We start from the raw sequence: 18,954 nt of genomic DNA, 5'->3' as shown, positions 1-18,954 counted from the left end.
CGCGGCGCAGCGCCGGCGGCCCCATTGTTGTCGGCGAGCGGCGGCGGGGCGGGTCCGCGCGGCCGCAGCCCCAGCGCGCAGCCCCAGCCGCCCCCGGGAGCCGCCCCCGCCCGGCCCCGCCCCGCCGACCCCCGCCACACCCGTGGGGAGCCGGTGAGTGGGGCTCGGGGGGCGGGGGGGGTCGTCCCTCGGCCCGGCGGGCTGGCCTGGGGGGGGGGGGGGGGGGCGGAAGGCGGCCTCTCGCGTTTGGGGGGGGGGGGCTGTGAGGATGGGGGGGGCTACAGCTGGGGGGACAGAGGATGGGGGGGTCTGCAGATGATGGGGGGTCTGCAGGGGATGTGGGCGCTTCTTGTAGCTGGGAGGGTGCAGAGAATGCAGGGGCCTGTGGGCATTGTGGGGGGGGGGTCTTCATTAGATGGTGGGGGGGCTCTGGGGGATGTAGGGGGATGTGGGGGCTGCAGGGGTCTGTTAGGGATGGGGGTTCGTACGGCTGTGGGGGTACAGAGGATGTAGAGGTCTGTAGGGGGTGGGGAGGGGGCTCTAGAGGATGTAAGGGCCTGCAGGGGATTTGGGGGCTTTGGGGATGGGGGGGGGGCTTCTGTAACCTGGGGGGTACAGAGGAGGTAGGGGCCTGCAGGGTTTGGGAGGGGGGGCTGCAGGGGCCTGCAGGGATGGGGGTGCTTGGAGCTAGGGGGGGTGCAGAGGATGTAGGGGTTTGTAGGGGATTGGGGGGGGGCTTTTCCAGCTGGGGGGGCCTGTAGGATGCCTGTAGGGGATGGGGGGGGCTTTCTGTCTAAGGGGCTCTAGAGGACGGGGAGCCCTTACTGCTGGGGAGGTGCTGGAGCTCTGCAGGGCCTTTTCTGGCTGGAGGTGGGGGGGTGGCTGTAGAGGATGCAGGGGCCTGTTGGGAATGTCCCCCCCTTCTAGATGGAGGACCTTAGGGGGCGGGGGGTCCTTATTAGAGCCCTGTAGAGGCTGTAGGGGTGGGCCTTTGCCCTCTCCTGTGTTTGTGGGCCTGTGAGGGCTGGAGGGGGGTTATAGGGTAAACAAGGGGGCTCTTTGCTCACCTCTGTATGTGGGGGGCCCTATGGAGGATGTGGGGTGCCCTTATGGCTGCTTCTTCCTCTAGCTGGGCACCCAGAGGGACTTTGAGGGGGGGGTCCTCATAGGCAGGAGTCATATAGTGTGGGGGACATGGCAGTCATATTGGGGGGCTGGTACGAGGGGTCCCTGAGAAGCCATGGACTGGAGGCCCCCCACGGGGCAGTGGGAAGGAGCTGGTGGGGATGGTGGGACACCGTGGCCCAGAGGATGAGCCGTTGTGGGGGTCCCAGTCTGGTGTCCCTGAAGGCCAGGAGGGGTCATTGTGGTTGTCCCTTGGCAGCTGAGAAGGGAGCTGAGGTGATCCCCTCCCCTCCTGCCTCTTGCTGGGCACCAGTGCTGGGACCTCCACCAGCCTGCAGTGGGGCAGGTTCCTCCTTGCCCAGCCCTTGCTGCACCCCTGACCCTCCTCTGTGTCGCTGTGGGAGGAGCCCCCAGCTCAGATCCCCCACAGTGGCCAGAACCAGTTGCCTCCAGTGTCCTTGCCTGGTGAGAGCCCAGCAGCCCACGTTGGCTGGCGTGGGAGGTCTCACCCTCTCACCCAGGAAGAGCTTCCAGGAGTGAGGGTTGAGCTCAGCAACGCTGTGCTCACCCTTGGGAGGAGCCAAACCAGTAAGACCCCCCCCCCCAGTGATGGTCTGCTCTCCCCTTGCCCTCACCTTCAGGGTCTCCCTCATCTTCAAGGTCCTTGTCTTCAGGGTCTCAGGGGTCTCCCTCACCTTCAAGGTCTTTAGATCAAGGCGTTCCCAGAGCCCTCATGCTCGACGTGGAGCAAACTCCATCCTGGTGACAGGCAGAGGGACCCAGGGGGCTTTTTTGGGGGAAGGGGACACCAACCTTTTCTGTAGTGCCCATCCAACCCTCCCCAGGGATGTGGGGCAGCAGCGTGAGGAAGATCTCCACGATCTTCCTCCAGGGCTTTAGGACAACCTGGCCCCTTCCCTACCGATTTTGTGATGCCGGTTGCGTAAGCGCCGGCTCCGGCGCTGACGGTGCTTGAGCTGTGGGAGCTGTAGCCTAGATTTCCTCCTTAACCACCTTCGTTAGTGGCAGAGGAGAAGAGAAACCCAAATTCTTGGCCTTTTCTGACAAAAACCTGAAGCTGGTTGCTGGTTCCAGTGCTGGTGGCATAAGGAGCCGACCCAGTCTGAACTGGGACATGCCGAGCGGGCATCCCAGTAAACCCATCAGTCTCCTGCCTGTGGAGACCAGTGGGGAAACCTCCAACTGCTGATTTGTAAACCAGCCCAACTGCTGAACTCTTAGCGGGGCCGAGCGCCCGTCCCTCCTGTCCCCACCGCTGAGGGGGTGGAGATGATTTATTTAATCTCATTGCTGGGCTCATCAATACGAGGTTCTGCCTTAATTCCCACCCTGGGATAATTAGTGGCTGGATTTGATGGGTCACAGGAGCAGCGTGGGTTGTGCCAGGTGCCGAACCGGTGGAGGTTCTGACTGTTTGTGCTGGTTCCTGGTTTAGTTCTGCAGGAATTCTCTTGGTGAGCGTTGTGTCCCCCCCACTCCTTGGAGGTGAGGGAGGGGGTTTAACATGTCCCCCTGCATCCAGCCATGTGCTGGAGTGTGCTGGACCCTTCCCAAGCTGTGCCAAACCTAAACCACATCCCTGCTGCTGCGCTGGGGAAATGGGGGTGGAGGGGGTTGTGCCTTGGGGCTCCCCATCCCATCGCTTGTCCTTGAGGGGGTGAGCTGGTTTCGTTGCTCTTTAGGGGGAGTGCAGAGGAAGGGGTTTGGCTTCTCCCTGGGAGCTCCGTTTGTTTCCTCCTGCAGCAAAACACCCATTTCCCCAGCTCCAACCCAAGGCAGGGGGATGGGGGGGTGGGGGCTCAACTGATGAGCACCAGAGGGTTTTTATTCTGCAAAGCTCCGGGGCTGGGGGTGCTTTTTTGGGGCCGGTGCTCAGCACCTCGGTGTGTTTTCCCCCACCCCCCCCACCCCAGCCCTGACGTCACGGCGTGATGCTCTGCAGTGATGCTGCCGTGTCATCCCCAGCGATGCAAATCCTGCTGCATAACTGGTAACCAGGGAGAGAGCTGAGCTGGGAGTGACTGCTGGAGGGGAAGCCCCCAGGTGAACAATCCCCCCCCTAAAAAAAAAAGGGAAGGGGGGGATGTTTTCCCCTTAAAATCACTGCTGAGAGCTGTCCTTATCACTGGGGGTGGATACAGAACATGCCTGGCTCCTTCCAGCCAAAGGCTCTGTGTCGCCTTCCCGGGAGACGCCGAGCGCTGCAGCGCAGTAAAATGGGCTCCTTGGGTTGTTCCTTGATTCTCTTTATCCTGGTTTATTTTGTGGTCCGTGATCCCATCCTAAATTCATCCCTTACCCTTGGGATGGGGTCGGGATGCTCCTTACCCCAGGGGTCTTTCCCCACGTGTGTATTATACGTATTTACTTTCTTCCTTCTTGGATGTCATTCCCAAACCTTTCCTCACCCAGCTACTGAAATGATCCCACAATCCTGGGATTTGATGCCTCCGACCCCTCGAAACCCTGGGAGGTTTTGTCAGGATCCACCTTTGGCTCTTGGCTTTTTATGGGAAACTTCTTGAAACCTGTTTCCCTCTCCCAAAATCCCTGATGCTTGAGGGATACAGTTAAAGCGGTTGGTAGAGGGGAGCGGATACAAGGAGGAAATCTTGAGTATCCTCAGAGTTACTCGGTGCTGGAATCCTTGATCCATGCTGGATTTTTGGGAGCTGCCACAAAACCCGTGGGATGCCCAGAGGGTCCCTGGGAGGGAAGAACAAATGACTCTCAATATCCGGAATACAACGCATCCTCCACTCTGGAATTAGCGCTTCGGTCTCCGGAAGAGCCGCGCTGGAGGAACGGCCTGGCAGCGTATCCGAGCTGGATCCAGGGATCATCGGAAGCAACGCCGGAGCCACGGGAGACAAAAATCCTCAGTGGGACCTGGACCAAGGATGATGGACCCGTTGGGTTGGCAAACGAGCTCTGGGAACCACAGCAGCATCCACCCAGCAACGCTCCTGCCCTTCCTCCTCTCTGGAATGCTGGGAACTGGCAAACTGGGAATGTGGGGAGGGGGGTTGGTTGGGGTTTTTTTGCAGCATAAGTGTTAATTCGGGATGATTTGGGCTCGTTAATCAGCTCTGGACAAGCTTGGAGCTGGTGGGTTTTCCCGATTGGATCTGGGAGTGTTGGGGCTGGACCGGCTTCGTCTTGAGAGGCTCTTTGCCTGGTCCCTCTCCTGGGCTCCTCCCTGCTCCCGAAGGCAACTCCAGCAGGGGCTGATGGGGAGAAAAAAACCCATATTTGTAGCTGAGCTCTTTTTGGTGTGGAAAAAAGAGGAGGTGGGAGCACATGGCCCCTTCCTTCCTCACAGGGTTGGAGTCCAGTCTTCTCTTCCCCATCCCAAATCCCATCCTCGGGGCTGAACAAAACCAAACACAACCAGCAAAGAGACTCTTTGCTCCCACCCCCACCAGCAGCAGATTTTCTATTATATTTTATTTTTATCCCCCCACCACCCCCAGTTGTGTCTTTGGTTCTTTTCTGGCTTTTGCATCACATGGGGGCAGCTGTGGCTGTACCAGTGGAGGAAGAGGAGGAAGAGGATGCCCTGTTGGCACTGATGGAGCTTCTACTGTGGAGAAATGAGATGAAGGCTTCATTTTTCCAGCTGTTTCATCCCTGAGCTCCTTGGCCCTGGATGGGTGCCCACAGCAAGTCCGTCCATCCTCAGCAACACCCCGCTGACCTGAGCTGCAGGATTATTTTGGTTGGAAAAGACCTTTAAGATCATCGAGTCCCAACATCTTCCCATGGATCCAGGCAGGGAAGGATCCGATCTCTCCCCAGGCTGGAGGTTGATGCTGTAGGTAGAGACACCCACTCCCAGCCACTGTCACCGGTTTTCCTCGCCGTAAGCGCCGGAGGGAAGAGGGTTTTTAGGTGAGATTTTTGGGTTGGAGTATTTGCTTTGGAGGGTATAGGAGGAACTGTGGAGAGACTCCTCGTTAATTATCTCCTGCTGAAAATGAGGATGATGAAATCAGCTGAGCCTGGGACAGGCAGCATGGTGTGGGAGCCCGGCTGGGAACCTCCTGGGCACAGAAACGGGGCCGCGCTGGGGCAATGGAGGTGGTAAAATGGGGTGAGGGGTGAGGGGACATGGTGGTGGCGATGCTCAAGTGGGGTTCTCTGCCTCTGCTTCTCCCCGTGCATCACGTGTGGGATCGGTGCCGTTAACTCGGCTGATGCTTTTGCTGTTTCAAGAGCTCCTTCCTCCCTCCCTTCCCCCCCCCCCAGCCTTTAATAACAGGGTTGGGAGTTCTGCCTACCAAAAAGAACCCCCCAAAAAGCTGTTTTTAAACCCAAACCAAGGTGTCAGCGCACTGGGGAATCGCTGTGTGCTCAGGGGGGCTTCACCACAGCCCCCTTGGGGCACCAGCACATCCTTTTTTTGGGAGAATGATGGCACCAGCGTTTCCTCTTTGGCTTTAAAGAGGCGCTGCCCCATCACTGAGCTTCCTCTGGCAGCGTGTGGTGCCTCCTGCTCCCTGTTTGCCCCCAAATCGCATCCCAAGACCCTCAGATCCCTTAGCAGGATCAGCTGATGTGGGGTTTGGGGTTCTTTTTTTCCCCGAAACCGGTTGTTGCGTTGCCATGAGAACGGCGGATGAAGCGGAGAGATGAGACAGCACAACCAGAGAGATGAGATGAGATGACACAACCGGTTGGGTGCTGGGCTCCCTGGCCCCAGGGGGGTGGGATATGGAGCATCCTGGGATCCTTCCCACTCCAACCTGCTCCTAGGACAAGGGATGCCTGGTGCTGGGTTCAAAAGCAGAAGGTGTTGTGGTGAGGTGTTGGGAGGATGCAGAGCGATGCTCACCTGTCTTCCCAGCGCAGCATCACCTCCCAAAATCCCTTCACCTGAGCTGGAGCCAAGCGTTTCCCCAGCTCTTCTTTGGTTTTGGCACCTGGCTGCAAATTCCAATGGGATTCATTCCTCTTTCTTCCTCTGGGATGGAGCCACCGCCACGGTGTGGGTGATGGATGGGTGCCCCTGTTGTGTCTGAGGCTGGTTTTTAACCTCATGGGGTGTTGTGAGGAAGGGGTTTGCTGGCAAAGGTTGTCTTGTGGGTGAAGCACGGTTGGTCAGCCGTGCCGGGGCGGCACAAGCTGCTCGGTAAAGAAAACCAGTGTCTCCTTCTGCTCTCAGTTAATTGGGTTACAAAATGGTTTGGTGGGAAGGGAGCTGCAGCTATTGCCCCTGCCCAACCACCTGACCCTTCCGGGGCTGCCCCAAAAATGAAAGGAGAACGTTAAATAACATTTAATAACCACGTGTGGCTCCTTCCTGTGGGCCAGATGCCGGGAGGATGGGCTCGCTGTGGAGAACCACAGCAACATGGTGGGGTTTGGAGACTTTATCCAGGGTGGAGAGGGCAGGGATGGAGAGAAGCCGCTCCGAAGAGCCAGGGAAACCTTTCCTGCTTATCCCAAGTGATGCTGGCTTATCTGAAATGCCGTTATTCTCCTTGCCTTGTTTCAGGGACGCGGTGAGCCCGCCAGCAGCTCCGGGGGGGCCGGCACTGGAGAAGTGGTGTCGAAGCGCCCGTCCCCCTCGCCGTCCGCCGGCTCTCCATGCAAACCGCGGCCCAATGGATGCGATCGCGAGCGCCGGCCTGAAGAGGAAGTTTGAGGATGCAGACGTGGGCTCGCCGGGCTCCAACTCAGATGACGAGATCTCCAACAGCGACAGCGCCGACAGCTGCGACAGCGTCAACCCCTCCAGCTCCACCGGCTTCATCCGTGAGTGGTTGGGGACGAAGCCCGGCTGCGGTCGTGGGCTCTGGGTGTCCGGAGGCACCTGGATGTGGAGCTGGCTCCACTCTTGGCCCTCCTTGTCCCTGGTAGCTTGTTTGGGGTGATGGGCAGAATACTGTGAGCGTGGGGCTGGTTGTCCAAGGTCCAGCCTGGACCTTTTCATAGAATCATAGAATTGTAGGGGTTGGAAGGGACCTCAAGAGATCATCGGGTCCAACCCCCCTGCCAAAGCAGGCTCCCTAGGACATATCACTCAGATAGGCATCCAGACAGGTCTTGAATATCTCCAGAGATGGAGACTCCACCAGCTCCCTGGGCAGCCTGTCCCAGGGCTCTGTCGCCCTCACTGTGAAAAAGTTCTTCTGCATGTTGGTGCAGAACTTCCTATGCTCCAACTTGCAGCCGTTGCCCCTTGTCCTATCCCCACAGACACTGGAAAGGGGCTGGCTGATTCCCCCTGCATCCCCTGCCTAAGATAATTATAAACTTTAATTAGGTCCCCCCTTAGTCTTCTCTTCTCAAGGCTGAAGAGTCCCAACTTACTCAGCCTGTCCTCATAGGGGAGATGTTCCAGGCCCCTAATCATCTTCGTGGCCCTTCTCTGGACTCTCTCCAGGAGATCCCTGTCCTTTTTAAACCAAGGAGCCCAGAACTGGACACAACACTCCAGGTGGGGCCTGACCAGGGCAGAGTAGAGGGGGAGGATCACCTCCTTTGACCTGCTGGCTACACTCCTCCGGATGCACCCCAGGATCCCATTGGCTCTCTCAGCCCCCAGGGTGGGAGATCCCTGACGGGGGGTGGATTTTGGGTCCTAACAACCCCTCTCTGGCTTCCCCCTGCCGCAGCCACCTCCATCCTGAAGCGGCAGAAGCAGCTTCGTAGGAAGAATGTCCGCTTCGACCAAGTGACCGTCTACTACTTCGCCCGGCGTCAGGGCTTCACCAGCGTCCCCAGCCAGGGCGGCAGCTCCCTGGGCATGGCCCAGCGCCACAACTCCGTCCGGCGCTACACGCTCTGCGAGTTCGCCCAGGAACAGGAGGTGAATCACCGGGAGATCCTCCGGGAACATCTCAAGGAAGAGAAACTCCACGCCAAGAAGATGAAGGTATTGCCAGGGAAACGGGGTGGCGCCGGGGAAAAATCGGTTGCTGTGGGTCTCCCAGGTTTCCCCTCGCCGCTGAGCTTTTGGTGGAGCTTGGGAATGAGCTGGGTTGGAGGAGACAGATCCAGGCTGATGTTTCGCACTGGCTGGGGATGGATTTATTGCTGCTAAATTCTTTTTTTAGCCCTTCTGCCTCCTCTTTTGTTTTTCCACACGTGTTGTGGGGCCGGTTGGGCAGCGTCAACCTGTGCTGGGTTCAGAGCCAAACCTTGCCGGGTCCCTGCCTGTAGAAATTCCAGTCTGGGAGGAGGAGGCAGCTGGGCTGTGTTGGGGGAAGATGGGGATCTCAGCAGCTCTGCTTGTTTTCCAACCTATCCCCTGGGGTTGGGTTTGTGCCCTTGGGATTGCCCAGAGCCTGGGTTCTGCTCGGTGGGACACTCTGCAGAGCCCATCATCGGCTCCTGCTGCCATGAGAGCCTCTGTCCAGCAAAGGAATGCATATCCAAACGGCTGCCTCTTTATAAAAAATAATTTAAAAATAAAGAAAATAAACAGGGGCTTTTCTACCAGCTCCTTGGGAGGCCATGGACCTCTCCATCTGCTCTCTCTGCATGTCCTGGCTTTCAGAGGGTTGGGGACACCTATTTATCCGAAATGCCAAGATCTGGGGGTATCTGAGTGTGTGGAGTTGGAAGGACCAGAGCAGGGAGGCTGATGGACATTGCAGGGTCTGCTTTGGCCCCACTGTAGCTTTCAAACCTCATTTTCCCCTGGGGCTGATGCTTGGCAGCTCCGCAGCTGCCACCACTCTCCCAGAAAGATGGAAAAGCAATTCTCTGCTCTGAATTCTTTTAGTATTAAATTAAATCCCCTCCCCTTTTAGTTAAATTATGTCTCCCCCCAGCTTCTTTCTCCTCCAAACTGCCATGAGCCCACCTGCAGTCTGGCCAGGGATGGGGATCACATGGGGGCAGCTCTTGGAGTGGGGCTCAGCTTGCCAGACCAGACCCTGCTCAGTGCTGGTCGGGAGACACGGGAAGGATCTGAGGTGGGTGGTGGGTGGTCAGTGGGGGACCAGGGACGTACATCCTCCACCCTGCCTCATTGCTGGGGTTCAATGTCCCCCCCACACTCCTGGCCAAAGCGTGGGCTGACCCTGCTCCTCCTACCCCGCAGCTCACCAAGAACGGCACGGTGGAGTCGGAGGAGGCGGACGGCCTGACGCTGGAAGACGTCTCGGACGACGACATCGACGTGGAGAACGTGGAGGTGGATGACTATTTCTTCCTGCAGCCGCTGCCGACCAAACGCCGCCGAGCTCTGCTGCGAGCCTCCGGCGTTCACCGCATCGACGCCGAGGAAAAGCAGGAGCTGAGGGCCATCCGCCTGTCCCGGGAGGAGTGCGGCTGCGACTGCCGCCTCTACTGCGACCCCGAAGCCTGTGCCTGCAGCCAGGCAGGGATTAAATGCCAGGTGAGTCGGGGAAAGAGACGCTGGCAGTGACACTGCGGTGCTGGGGCCTGTCCCGGTTCCAGCATGCTCTCCTTTGGTGCTCACCGCTCCTGGGTACAGCTCCGGGTTGGGTTTTGGGGACACCTCGCAGGGGAAAACTTCCTCCCAGCCCAAAATTCCTGACATTAGGATGGATTTTAGGCTCTGGGGAGGCATCCTCTGGGATCCTGGAGCTGCCACATCTTCCTGTCTCCCTGGCAGGTGGATCGCATGTCCTTCCCCTGTGGCTGCTCCCGGGACGGTTGCGGTAACATGGCCGGTCGCATCGAATTCAATCCCATCCGGGTGCGGACTCACTACCTCCACACCATCATGAAGCTGGAGCTGGAGAACAAGCGTCAGGGCGGGCGGCCAGCGGCGCCGGAGGAGGAAGCGTCCACTGCTGCCACTCACGGTCCCGCCGGCGACTGGCTGGGGCCGCAGCCGGCCGAGACACAGGACTTCCAGGAGTTCATGGCTGAGAACGAGACGGCCGTCATGCATCTGCAGACGGCGGAGGAGTTGGAGAGGCTGAAGGCTGAGGAAGACTCTAGCAACGGCTCCGGTGTGGAGAGCTTGGGCGTTTGTATCTTGGAGGAGCCCCTGGCCGTGCCGGAGGGTTTGTGCCCGGGTCTCGCCGCCCCCATCCTCATCCAAGCCCAGTTACCTCCAGGTTCATCCGTCCTCTGCTTTGCCGACGGCTCGGAGCAGGCGGCCTCGGCGGTGGGCAACCAGCCCTACTTGAACGATGGGCCTGTGGTTTACTACCAGGTGGAGCAGAGGCCAGTGCTGGGCACCAAGGCTGAGGGCAGCTCGGCAGAGCCGCTGGCACCTTCCTCCTGCCCGGGCGAGAAGGACCTCGGCGTCCTTCCCGCCCCTGTGGTGACTTGCGGCCAAGCTGCCGCGAGCAAGGGGGAAGCATCCCAAAATCCTCCCCCATCCCCAGAGGCCGCCCCATCCTCCAAGGGCTGCCGAGCACCACCCGCTCCCCACTGCCCGCGCTCCCCGTCCCCCGTGCTGCCGGAGCGAGCCCCGGAGCGGGTGCACGAGCCGCCCTCTGCCGAGGAGCGCTCGCCGGGGCCCGTCCTGCCTGTGTGAGTGGCCCCAGGTCGTTCCCCCCACCCCCAGCGCTCGTTAATTTATTGACAGTAATATTTTATGGACCGGCAGCAGCCACTGGTGGTTAATTGCTGGGTTTGGGGGGGGTGCTGCTTTGTACAGAGGATTCTCACGGCCGCCCCCTCGCCCGGCGCCAGGAGCCTTTCGCTTGCCCAGCAGAGACGGTTCTCACGGCTTGGACGGTGCTGGTGGCTGCTCAGTTACCACCCAGATGGGATGGGACGTGCCAGACCTGGAGCCTCCTCATCCCACAGCAGCTCCTTCCCATCCTCCATCCCTCAAGCTGCCCCCGCCACAGTGCTGGGTCGCCAGCACAGCCCTGCGCCTTTTGGGTTTTAAGGAAAAAAAGACTTTTTCCTCTTTTTTTTTTCTTTTCCCCCTGGAATTAATGTTTACCAGGCTGCATCACACCCCAGCGCTGCCCAGGGACGTTTGTTCCCCCCTTCCCTACGGCACTGCAGCCAGCACGAGAGACCAGGATGGATGGGGAAGGACCTGGAGCCAACGGGGCGGCTCTGACTGCACAAGAGAGGTGAGACTGCAGCCTGTGAACTCTCCTAAAATATTTAGGGGGGGTGTTTAACCCCCCTTGGATTTGAAGAGTTCGAGCCCTTTGCAGCTGCACTGGTGAACTCTGTCTGTCTGTCCGGCCCCAGGCTCTGCATCAGCCTTGAGGAAGAGTCAAGGCAACCTGCTGCCGTGGCCCCCCTGACCAGATGTAAAAGCACTTTCCATCCCCCACTGGGTCCCCTTAGCACCAGGATGGGCCCTCCCTCTTCGCCTCCTGCCAAAACCAGCCCCCTAGGAGGTCTTGGCCCCGTGTCTCAAGGGGCAGGACAGGGATGGGGAGCGGGGAGTCACTTCTCTGAGCCTCCGTCCCTCGGCTTTACCTCCATCCTCACTCCAGCCTTACCTGGCTCAGGGGAAGCGTCTCCCCTCCCTCTCCCATCCTTCACCGGACTCCGGATGAGCAAATTCATGTGTTTTAAGGAAAGAATTGGAGTGGGAGTGGGGGGGAGGGGGGCAAAGAACCCCTTGATGCCCAGGAGCTTCCTTCAATCCAGCCCTTGCTTCTCCTTGGAAAAACCCTTGCAGGAACCACTGCTCATAACTGGGGAGGAAAACCGGCAGCATGACAAAGTGCTTTAATTGTTTTTTGGGGGGGTTGTTGGGGTTTTAGGCTCCTCTCGTGCTTCTGGCCATCGCCTCCCTCTGTCCAAAGGGGTTTAGAGGGGTTTAAAAGCCCCTTTGCTGCTCTCTCTGCCTCGGCCAGCGGTTCCAACTGAGCCTTAAGCCTGGCAAAGCGGCTTTTCCCTGCCGGCACCGAGTCCCTGGGACCACTGAGCCCCCTGGGACCACCGTCCCCTTCTCCAGGCCAGGGGGACAGTTTCCAAACCACAGGGACTCAGCGGATGTTACCTGGGGCAGCTCCCCCTGCCCTGGGCCGGCACACAAGGGCTAAATTTGGGAGGAACGAAGCCTTACCCCTGGCCGGGCGCTTCGCTGGCGGTGTCCCTGCGGCCCTTCCCGGCGGGGATCTGGCACCGGTTTGGCCATGGCAGGGGTGGGGTTTGGCTTTTTTAATTTCATGGAGCGACTCCGAGCTGCAAAAACAAACGGCGACACCTGAATGGGGGTCAAATCTCCTTGGTTTTTTGTTTCCCCTCCCCCTTTTTATTTTCCCCCATTTTCAACGGACTCCACGCTCCCTCCCCAGCTCTGTATCCCAGCCCTCAACCACACAAGCTGGGTCAACACCCTCTCCAGCTCGTTAAGTGACTCCTTAACGAGCAGGGTGGCTCCATGAGCGCACAGGATGACTCCTAAGCTGCCAGCCAGGACGGGTGCTCTCCCACTAAGCAAAGACCTAACGGGATTTCTTTCTATTTTTACAAAGAGAACGATGCTGTGAGTCGTGCAATGAAAGCGCGTTTCTGCCTTTTCTTCTTCTTCCTCGGTTGGTTTCAACGTGTTCACACTACAGCCGGTTCCACACCAAGCCTGGAAGACACCCCCCCGCCCCCTCCTCCCCAACCCTTCACCCACCCCCAACAGCCCATCTCCTCTCTGGTGCTACCGGGCTGCTGTGAGGAACTGTGGTGAAAAAAATCCAGGCATCGTTTATCCTTCCCCCTCATCCCGCTCCTCGTCCTATTTAAACAGTGACTCTGCGCCTCCCCGACCTCCTCCTCTCACAACAAGGTGGTTTTTATTTTGATTTTTTCCAGTTTTTCCCAGTGTGAATCCAAAGCTTGTCCTCCCAATATTATTTTTTAATTATATTTACCCCCCCACACACACACAGACACACAAACATTCCCTCCCGGCCTTTTCTGTTCTTTTCATGGTGATAATGCTGTATTTAAAGAGAATATTTAAGTGTAAAAATAAAACAAAACGGTCAAACTTGGCAAGGGGAGTTGTGTCTTAAAGGTTAAACCCACCTGGGTGAATTCCTGTTGGTGATGGTGGTGGGGGAGTCTTGGATTCCTGCAAAAACAGCGAGGGAAGGGGTGAGGTGAAGGGTTTTCTTCTCCAGGAAGAGGATGGAGCCGGCCTGGAGCACGGGTAGGTGGTTTCTACCCCTCCTTTCCAGGTGTTAACGTGCCCCATCTGCGGGATGCTGGGGATTTCACGGCGCAGGAGGTGGGTTGGAGCCTCCAGAGAGACGCTGGAGCTGCTTCGTTTAGTTCTGTCTTTAATAAAACACTTCAAGTCAGTCTAAATTCACTCAGCTGGAGGTTTCTCACACGGTGGTGGGATGAGGGGTGACTACGGTGGGTTTCAGCCTCTGCTGAAGGAGTCAGTGTGATTCAGAGCTGTTTTCCTAACTCAGCAGCAGCAGCATTTCCAGCCCTGATGACATCCCAGTGGTGACGGCTCCTTGGGCATCAGCGGTGACAGGGATGCTCCAGGGATGCAGCCAGAGGAACCACCCCCTCTGAGGCTCTGGGTAAGGTCACGCAGGGATTTGGGGGTCATCTTAACCCATTGGGAAGATTTTTATATTTAAGACTGCTCAGTGGAGTAAAGAAACAAAGTAAAAGCCTCCAGGCAAGGCAGACAGCAGCAAAACCCAAGCTGAGCAGAGCCTGGTACTATGAGACACTAAAGGGAAGCGTCCACAGGCAGCAGAGACACTTGTTCTCCCATCCCATAATTAGTGACATGGTTGAAGAGCTGTGACAGCGAAGGGATGGGGCTCAGCCCCGTGGCATCGCCAGCCCGCTCGATGACACGGCAGGGAAGGGAAGAGCTGACCTAGACACACATCTCCAGCACAGGAGGGAGGGAATTGCAGCTTCACCCCCACAGCAGCGTGGGGGGCAGCTCCTCACCGACACCAACACCAACACCAGGCTCTGGTGTTTCCAGCACCGAAAAGCGGGTTCTGTTGGGTTTCGGTTTTGTTGCGGTACCAGGCTGGGAATCCCCATGTCAGGACGCGATGCCGGCGGCCTGGCTGTCACTTCTTGGTCCTGATGTAGTTGAGGGACAGCAGGACCATGCTGTTAGCCAGGAGGGAAGCTTCAGAAGCTGGAAAAAATAGGAGAGCAGGTTCAGAGTGGCACCCACACAGCCTGACCGCACCCCCAGCCCCTCTGCGGGCTTTTTGCTCTGCTCTGGGTCCCCCCATTTCCTTCCCACTCCCATTTTGTTTCCCCCAGCGCCGCTGTGGGGCTCGAATCCCCCACCACGAGGTCTCTGCAGGTCCCTTGCTGGGATTCCACACACATATATCCCCACAGAGAGCCAGGTTACCCCCAAATTTCCCTGGAGCTGGCACTCCATGTGCCCAGAGAAACTCAAGAAGGTCCCAAATTCCACACACACCCCCACACGCCCCCACCAGCTGCCCCTCGGCCAGCATCACCTTGCAGCTTGCAGGAGAGCCCCAGCCACTGCTCCAGCCACGTTCTGCACTCTGCCATGTCCAGGTGAGTGGAGTTCAGGCCGCGGAGGTAACAAGCCTACGGAGCAGGGAGAGTTCATACTAACAGGAGTTCTGGGATGGGCATTCCTCTGGTCACACAAAAGGCTGTGGATCACACCGTGATCCTTCCTTGATGTGACACAGGCCAGGAGACACTCATAGAATGGTCTGGGTTGGAAGGGACCCCCAAGAATCACAGAGCTCCAACGCCCCTGCCGCAGGCAGGGACACCAACCTCCAGGCCTGGAGCTACACAAGGTTGCCCAGGGCCCCATCCAACCTGGCCTTGAACACCCCCAGGGATGGGGCACCCACCACCCCTCTGGGCAGCCTGTTCCAGCACCTCACCACTCTTTCTGTAAAAAAACTTCCCCCTAATATCTAATCTAAACCAACCTTCCTTTAGTTTTAATCCATTCCCCCTTGTCCTGCCATTGTCTATCCTTTTAAAAAGTTGAATCCCCTCCTGCTTATAAGCTCCCTTCAGGTACTGGGAGGCTGCAATGAGGCCGCCCCGCAGCCTTCTCTTCTCCAGGCTGAACCAGCCCAGCTGCCTCAGCCTCTCTCTGTAGGGAAACTGCTCCTGATCACCCCCATGTCCCTCCTCTGACCCCTCTCCACCAGCCCCACATTGTACAGGGTTTCCCAGATCTGGACACAGGACTCCAGCTGGGGCCTCACAAGGGCAGAGTAGAGAGGGACAATCCCCTCCCTGTCCCTGCTGCCACCCCTCTTCTAATGGAGCCCAGGATCCCATTGGCCTTGTGAGCTGCAAGAGCACACTGCTGCTCATGGGGAGTTTCTCATCCACCAGAACCCCAGAACTCTTCTCCCAGCCTGTATCTATGTCTGGGATTCTTCTGGCCCAAGTGCAACACCTGACACTTGCCAGTGTTGAACCTCATTAGGTTCACCCAGGCCCATTTTTCCAGCCTGTCAAGATCCCTCTGGATGGCTCCTGTCCTTCTGGTGAAGACACAGACTCCAAAACCGCTTTCCCAGAGGAGAGCGGCCACCATCGGCCTCGCGGGGGGGTCTGAAGGAACATGCTGCACCCCAACGTGAGCGGGGAGGGCTGGGGTGAGACAAGCCCAGGGGAAAGAAGCTGTTGTGGGGGCTGGAGGAGGCGTTCTCACCGCTTTCAGCTCCTCCTCAGACAGCTGCCCCAAGCCCAGGCGCAGCAGCGCGCGGTCCAAGTGCCGGATCTCCAAGACGTGGCTCCGCAGGCGATGCCTCAGGAAAAAGGCTGGCAGGTGAGGGGTCAGAAACAGGACCCGGCTCAGGGCTCTCTGGGAAGGAAAAGGGGCCAAGTCACCCATGGGGATGTTCAGCCCCTCCAAAAAATGGGTGTCTGACCCATCCAGGCACAGCTTGAAGCACAGACACCCGTGTTCTGGTCCCCACTCCATACAGTTCTCCAGCTCACGGGGCAGGGAGGTGTCCAGAGACATTCCCAGAAGCAGCCTTCTCTTCTCCAGGCTGAGCCAGCCCAGCTCTCAGAGCTGCTCCAGCCCTCAGATCCCTTTTGTAACCGCCTCTAGACCCACTCCAACTGCTCCATGTCCTCCTGTCCTGGGGACCCCCAGGCTGGCTGCAGGGGGGCTTCCCAGAGCGGAGTAGAGGGATAGAATCTCCCCCACGACCTTCTGGCCCCGATGCTCTGGTGCAGCCCAGTATATGACAGACTATTCCAGCCAAGCTCTGAGCTGGCAGGAGGAGAAGAACCACACTCACCACGTGAGACACCTGGAGCTTGTTCAGACCCAGTGGAGATCCTGAAAATAGACTTCTCACGGCGTAGAGCTCAGCCACGCGCGGCTGGGCACCCCGCTGCACCTGAAAGAACCACGGTGTGCGCTGCCAACACCCCCCCTGCCATGGTCATCACCACCAGGCAGGCCCAAGGCGGTGGTAGGAAGGGTGATGCCAGTGGTGGTGTTGTCATACCTCAGCACAGAGATCCTGCAGGCGTTTTTGGAGCTGTGGCTCGGGCAGGGAACGGGCTGCCAGCGCCACACTCCTCACTACATCCCCATACGAGTCTCTCCGGATGGAGTCGTAAACATCCAGGAACTCAACCTGCTGGTTGGGAGTCCAGAAGTAACGGATCAGGAGCTGGCGTGGGAAGAAATACCTTGGAGAGAGGAGGACATGGGGATTGAGAGAGGGAAAAACCCCACACACAGGGTGGGGAGGTCGGATTTTTGCACTGTTGGAAACAGGAACAAGCAGTGTCCTGCTCCAGGCTGGCTTATCTCACACCCCACGAGCTACAGACATTCGCTCCTCTGAAGGGGTGAGCTCGGGAATCCTGGAATCAACAAGATGGAAAAAGATCCTTAAGATCACCAAGTCCAACCTGAGCTCCTGCGATGCGTCCGAGGTGAGTTTGGAAACCCCCCCCATGGATTTAACCCGGATTTAGCTCTGACAGCTGGCAGTGAGAGGGACACCCTATGGAGACAGCTGGCAGGGAGCTGTGCAAGGAGGTTTCTCTGGCTGAGCACACACCAGGCTATTCCCTGCATGCCAGGGATTGTTTCTCTGCGTTGAGAGGGAGCCGGGTGTGCTGCTGGCAGGCAGGAGCCGGTATTGCGAAATGCTCGCTGGGCTCTGGGGGTCTGGGTTAGTTTTAGTTACAGCAAGAGGCAGAAGGAGGAAAGGAGAGTCTGGGTGGATTTGTAATGCTAAACAAAACTCTCTGATTCCATTAAATTTAAGATTCAATTTAAGATTTAAGAGGGGGCTGAGGGGAGACCTTATCACCACCTACAACTACCTGAAGGGAGGTTGTAGAGAGGTGGGTGATGGTCTCTTCAGCCAGGGGACAGGAGATGGGACAAGGGGAAATGGGCTCAAGCTGCCCCAGGGCAAGGGCAGAGCAGATGGGAGGGGAAAGTTCTTCCCTGGAAGAGTTGTGGGGCTGTGGAACAGGCTGCCCAGGGAGGGGCTGAGTCACCTTCCCTGGATGTGTTCAAAAAAAGGGTTGATGAGGTGCTCAGGGATCTGGTTTAGCTCAGGATGGGAATGGTTGGACTTGATGATCTTCAAAGGTCTCTTCCAACCTTGTGATTCAGTGATTCTGTGACAGTGGAGTTGAGGAGCCCAAAGACAGGGGCTGCGGCGTCCCCACGATACTCACATCAGGACGATGACCAAGAAGTTGGCGAAGGGCGGGATGGCGATAACACCGATGGGAATGGCCTTGATCACGTCCCTGCGAAACTGCCAGCAGGATCAGGAGAGAGAATGAGGATCTGACACCGAAGTCGTGACATTCCCTCAGCCAGGGAGGCTCTGGGGACCCCGAAAGGCGCGGCGCCCTACCTGCCGCAGCCGCTCCATCTCCCGGTAGGGAAGCTGTTGAGCGCTGAGACTCTGCTGGGACATTTTAGATCTGATTTTCCTGATTTCTTTGACTTCCTGGAAAAGGGCTTGGATTCCTGTCAAAACACAGAGCACCCTCAGGTCCTGATTCCCAGGCAAACCCCTTCCGGCGATGCCGATCTTAACGCCGGGAAGGGAACAGGGAGCGCATCCAGCTGCCCCAGCTTGTCCCTGGAGAAGGGGAAGTTGTTCCCTCCTCCCCAGCTCCCACCTTTGGTGAAGGTGGAGTACAACACGTAGAAACGGGGGAAGGTCCTTTCCAGAAACCTCTCGTATCGCCCGTTGATGCGTTTCGCTGTCGACGTCAGCGCGGCCAGGACCGACCTGGAGCCGGTTTTGGTGGAGAGGCGGCACCCGGGGGACCTGCACCCAAACGCCACCCTGACAGACAAACACACACGGTATTTCTGGGGGGGGGGGGGTTGTGGAAAAGGTTCCACGGGAAGCAGGGCTTGGGCTGGAAAAAGGAGGGACGCTGGGATGTGGGACCCCTGAAGCCCCCCCTGAGAGGTGGTGGGGACACCCCTGGGGCCCCCGAAGCTCCCAGAGAGGTGGCGGGGATGCCCCTGGGGATCCCGAAGCTCCCAGAGAGGTGGTGGGGATGCCCCTGGGGCCCCTGAAGCTCCTAGAGAGGTGGTGGGGATGCCCCTGGGGATCCTGAAGCCCCCAGAGAGGTGGTAGGGACCCCCCTGGGGCCCCCGAAGCTCCCAGAGAGGTGGTGGGGACGCCCCTGGGGCCCCTGAAGCTCCCAGAGAGGTGGTGGGAGCTCCCCTGGGCATCCTGAAGCTCCCAGAGAGGTGGTGGGGACCGCCTTGGGGCCACCAAAGCCCCCAGAGAGGTGGCGGGGACACCCCTGGCGACCCCGAAGCCCCCAGAGAGGGACCCGGGACCCCGCTCCCCCCCCCCGCGCCACACGCAGACAGCCCCGAGGCCTGGGGATCCGGGGATCAGGGCCCGGGGGGGCGTGGTGCCTGCGCTCCCCGCTCACCTGAGCGCCCCC

General features: G+C 58.5%; 2 protein-coding genes across 4 annotated transcripts; one reads left to right on the top strand and one right to left on the bottom strand.

Annotated features, from left to right (window-relative positions):
• Nucleotides 1–6,679: 6,679 nt before the first annotated feature.
• On the top strand, nt 6,680–10,612 carry CSRNP2 (cysteine and serine rich nuclear protein 2; the record flags this gene model as incomplete). The annotated part of the gene is made up of 4 exons (XM_084277157.1): nt 6,680–6,903; nt 7,767–8,026; nt 9,200–9,496; nt 9,737–10,612. Exons 1-4 carry the CDS (start codon nt 6,753–6,755, stop codon nt 10,610–10,612), a joined length of 1,584 nt encoding a protein of 527 aa, XP_084133283.1. The 5' UTR covers nt 6,680–6,752.
• A 1,026-nt stretch (nt 10,613–11,638) lies between these two features.
• On the bottom strand, nt 11,639–18,229 carry LETMD1 (LETM1 domain containing 1). 3 transcript variants are annotated; one of them, XR_014617923.1, is made up of 9 exons: nt 18,166–18,229; nt 17,895–18,010; nt 17,710–17,792; nt 16,515–16,701; nt 16,302–16,403; nt 15,704–15,856; nt 14,508–14,604; nt 13,078–14,170; nt 11,639–12,237 (listed from the first exon to the last, which is right to left on the bottom strand). XR_014617923.1 is itself a non-coding variant. In XM_084277275.1 (8 exons), the coding sequence occupies exons 2-8, from the start codon at nt 17,955–17,957 to the stop codon at nt 14,100–14,102; spliced, it is 756 nt and encodes a 251-aa protein (XP_084133401.1). In that variant the 5' UTR covers nt 17,958–18,010; nt 18,166–18,229; the 3' UTR covers nt 12,257–14,099. The 3 variants fall into 3 exon arrangements, 1 of the variants encoding a protein (XP_084133401.1); XR_014617924.1 differs by lacking the exon at nt 11,639–12,237 and adding an exon at nt 12,257–12,989; XM_084277275.1 differs by lacking the exon at nt 11,639–12,237 and having other exon boundaries at nt 12,257–14,170.
• Nucleotides 18,230–18,954: the final 725 nt, after the last annotated feature.

Source organism: Gallinula chloropus (genome assembly GCF_964237585.1).
Source record: "Gallinula chloropus genome assembly, chromosome: 31".
Classification (NCBI taxonomy): Eukaryota; Metazoa; Chordata; class Aves; order Gruiformes; family Rallidae; genus Gallinula; species Gallinula chloropus.
Note: the sequence above shows the minus strand (reverse complement) of the source record. Positions and strands in the feature narration are given on the sequence as shown.

Coding starts and splice junctions, on each gene's coding strand:
- LETMD1 (XM_084277275.1), bottom strand. CDS start 17,957: ATGTCCCAGCAGAGTCTCAGCGCTCAACAGCTTCCCTACCGGGAGATG. Junction 16,404..16,514: donor TGCAGGATCTCTGTGCTGAG/GTATGACAACAC, acceptor TGGTTCTTTCAG/GTGCAGCGGGGTGCCCAGCC. Junction 14,605..15,703: donor CTGAGGAGGAGCTGAAAGCG/GTGAGAACGCCT, acceptor CCTGCTCCGTAG/GCTTGTTACCTCCGCGGCCT.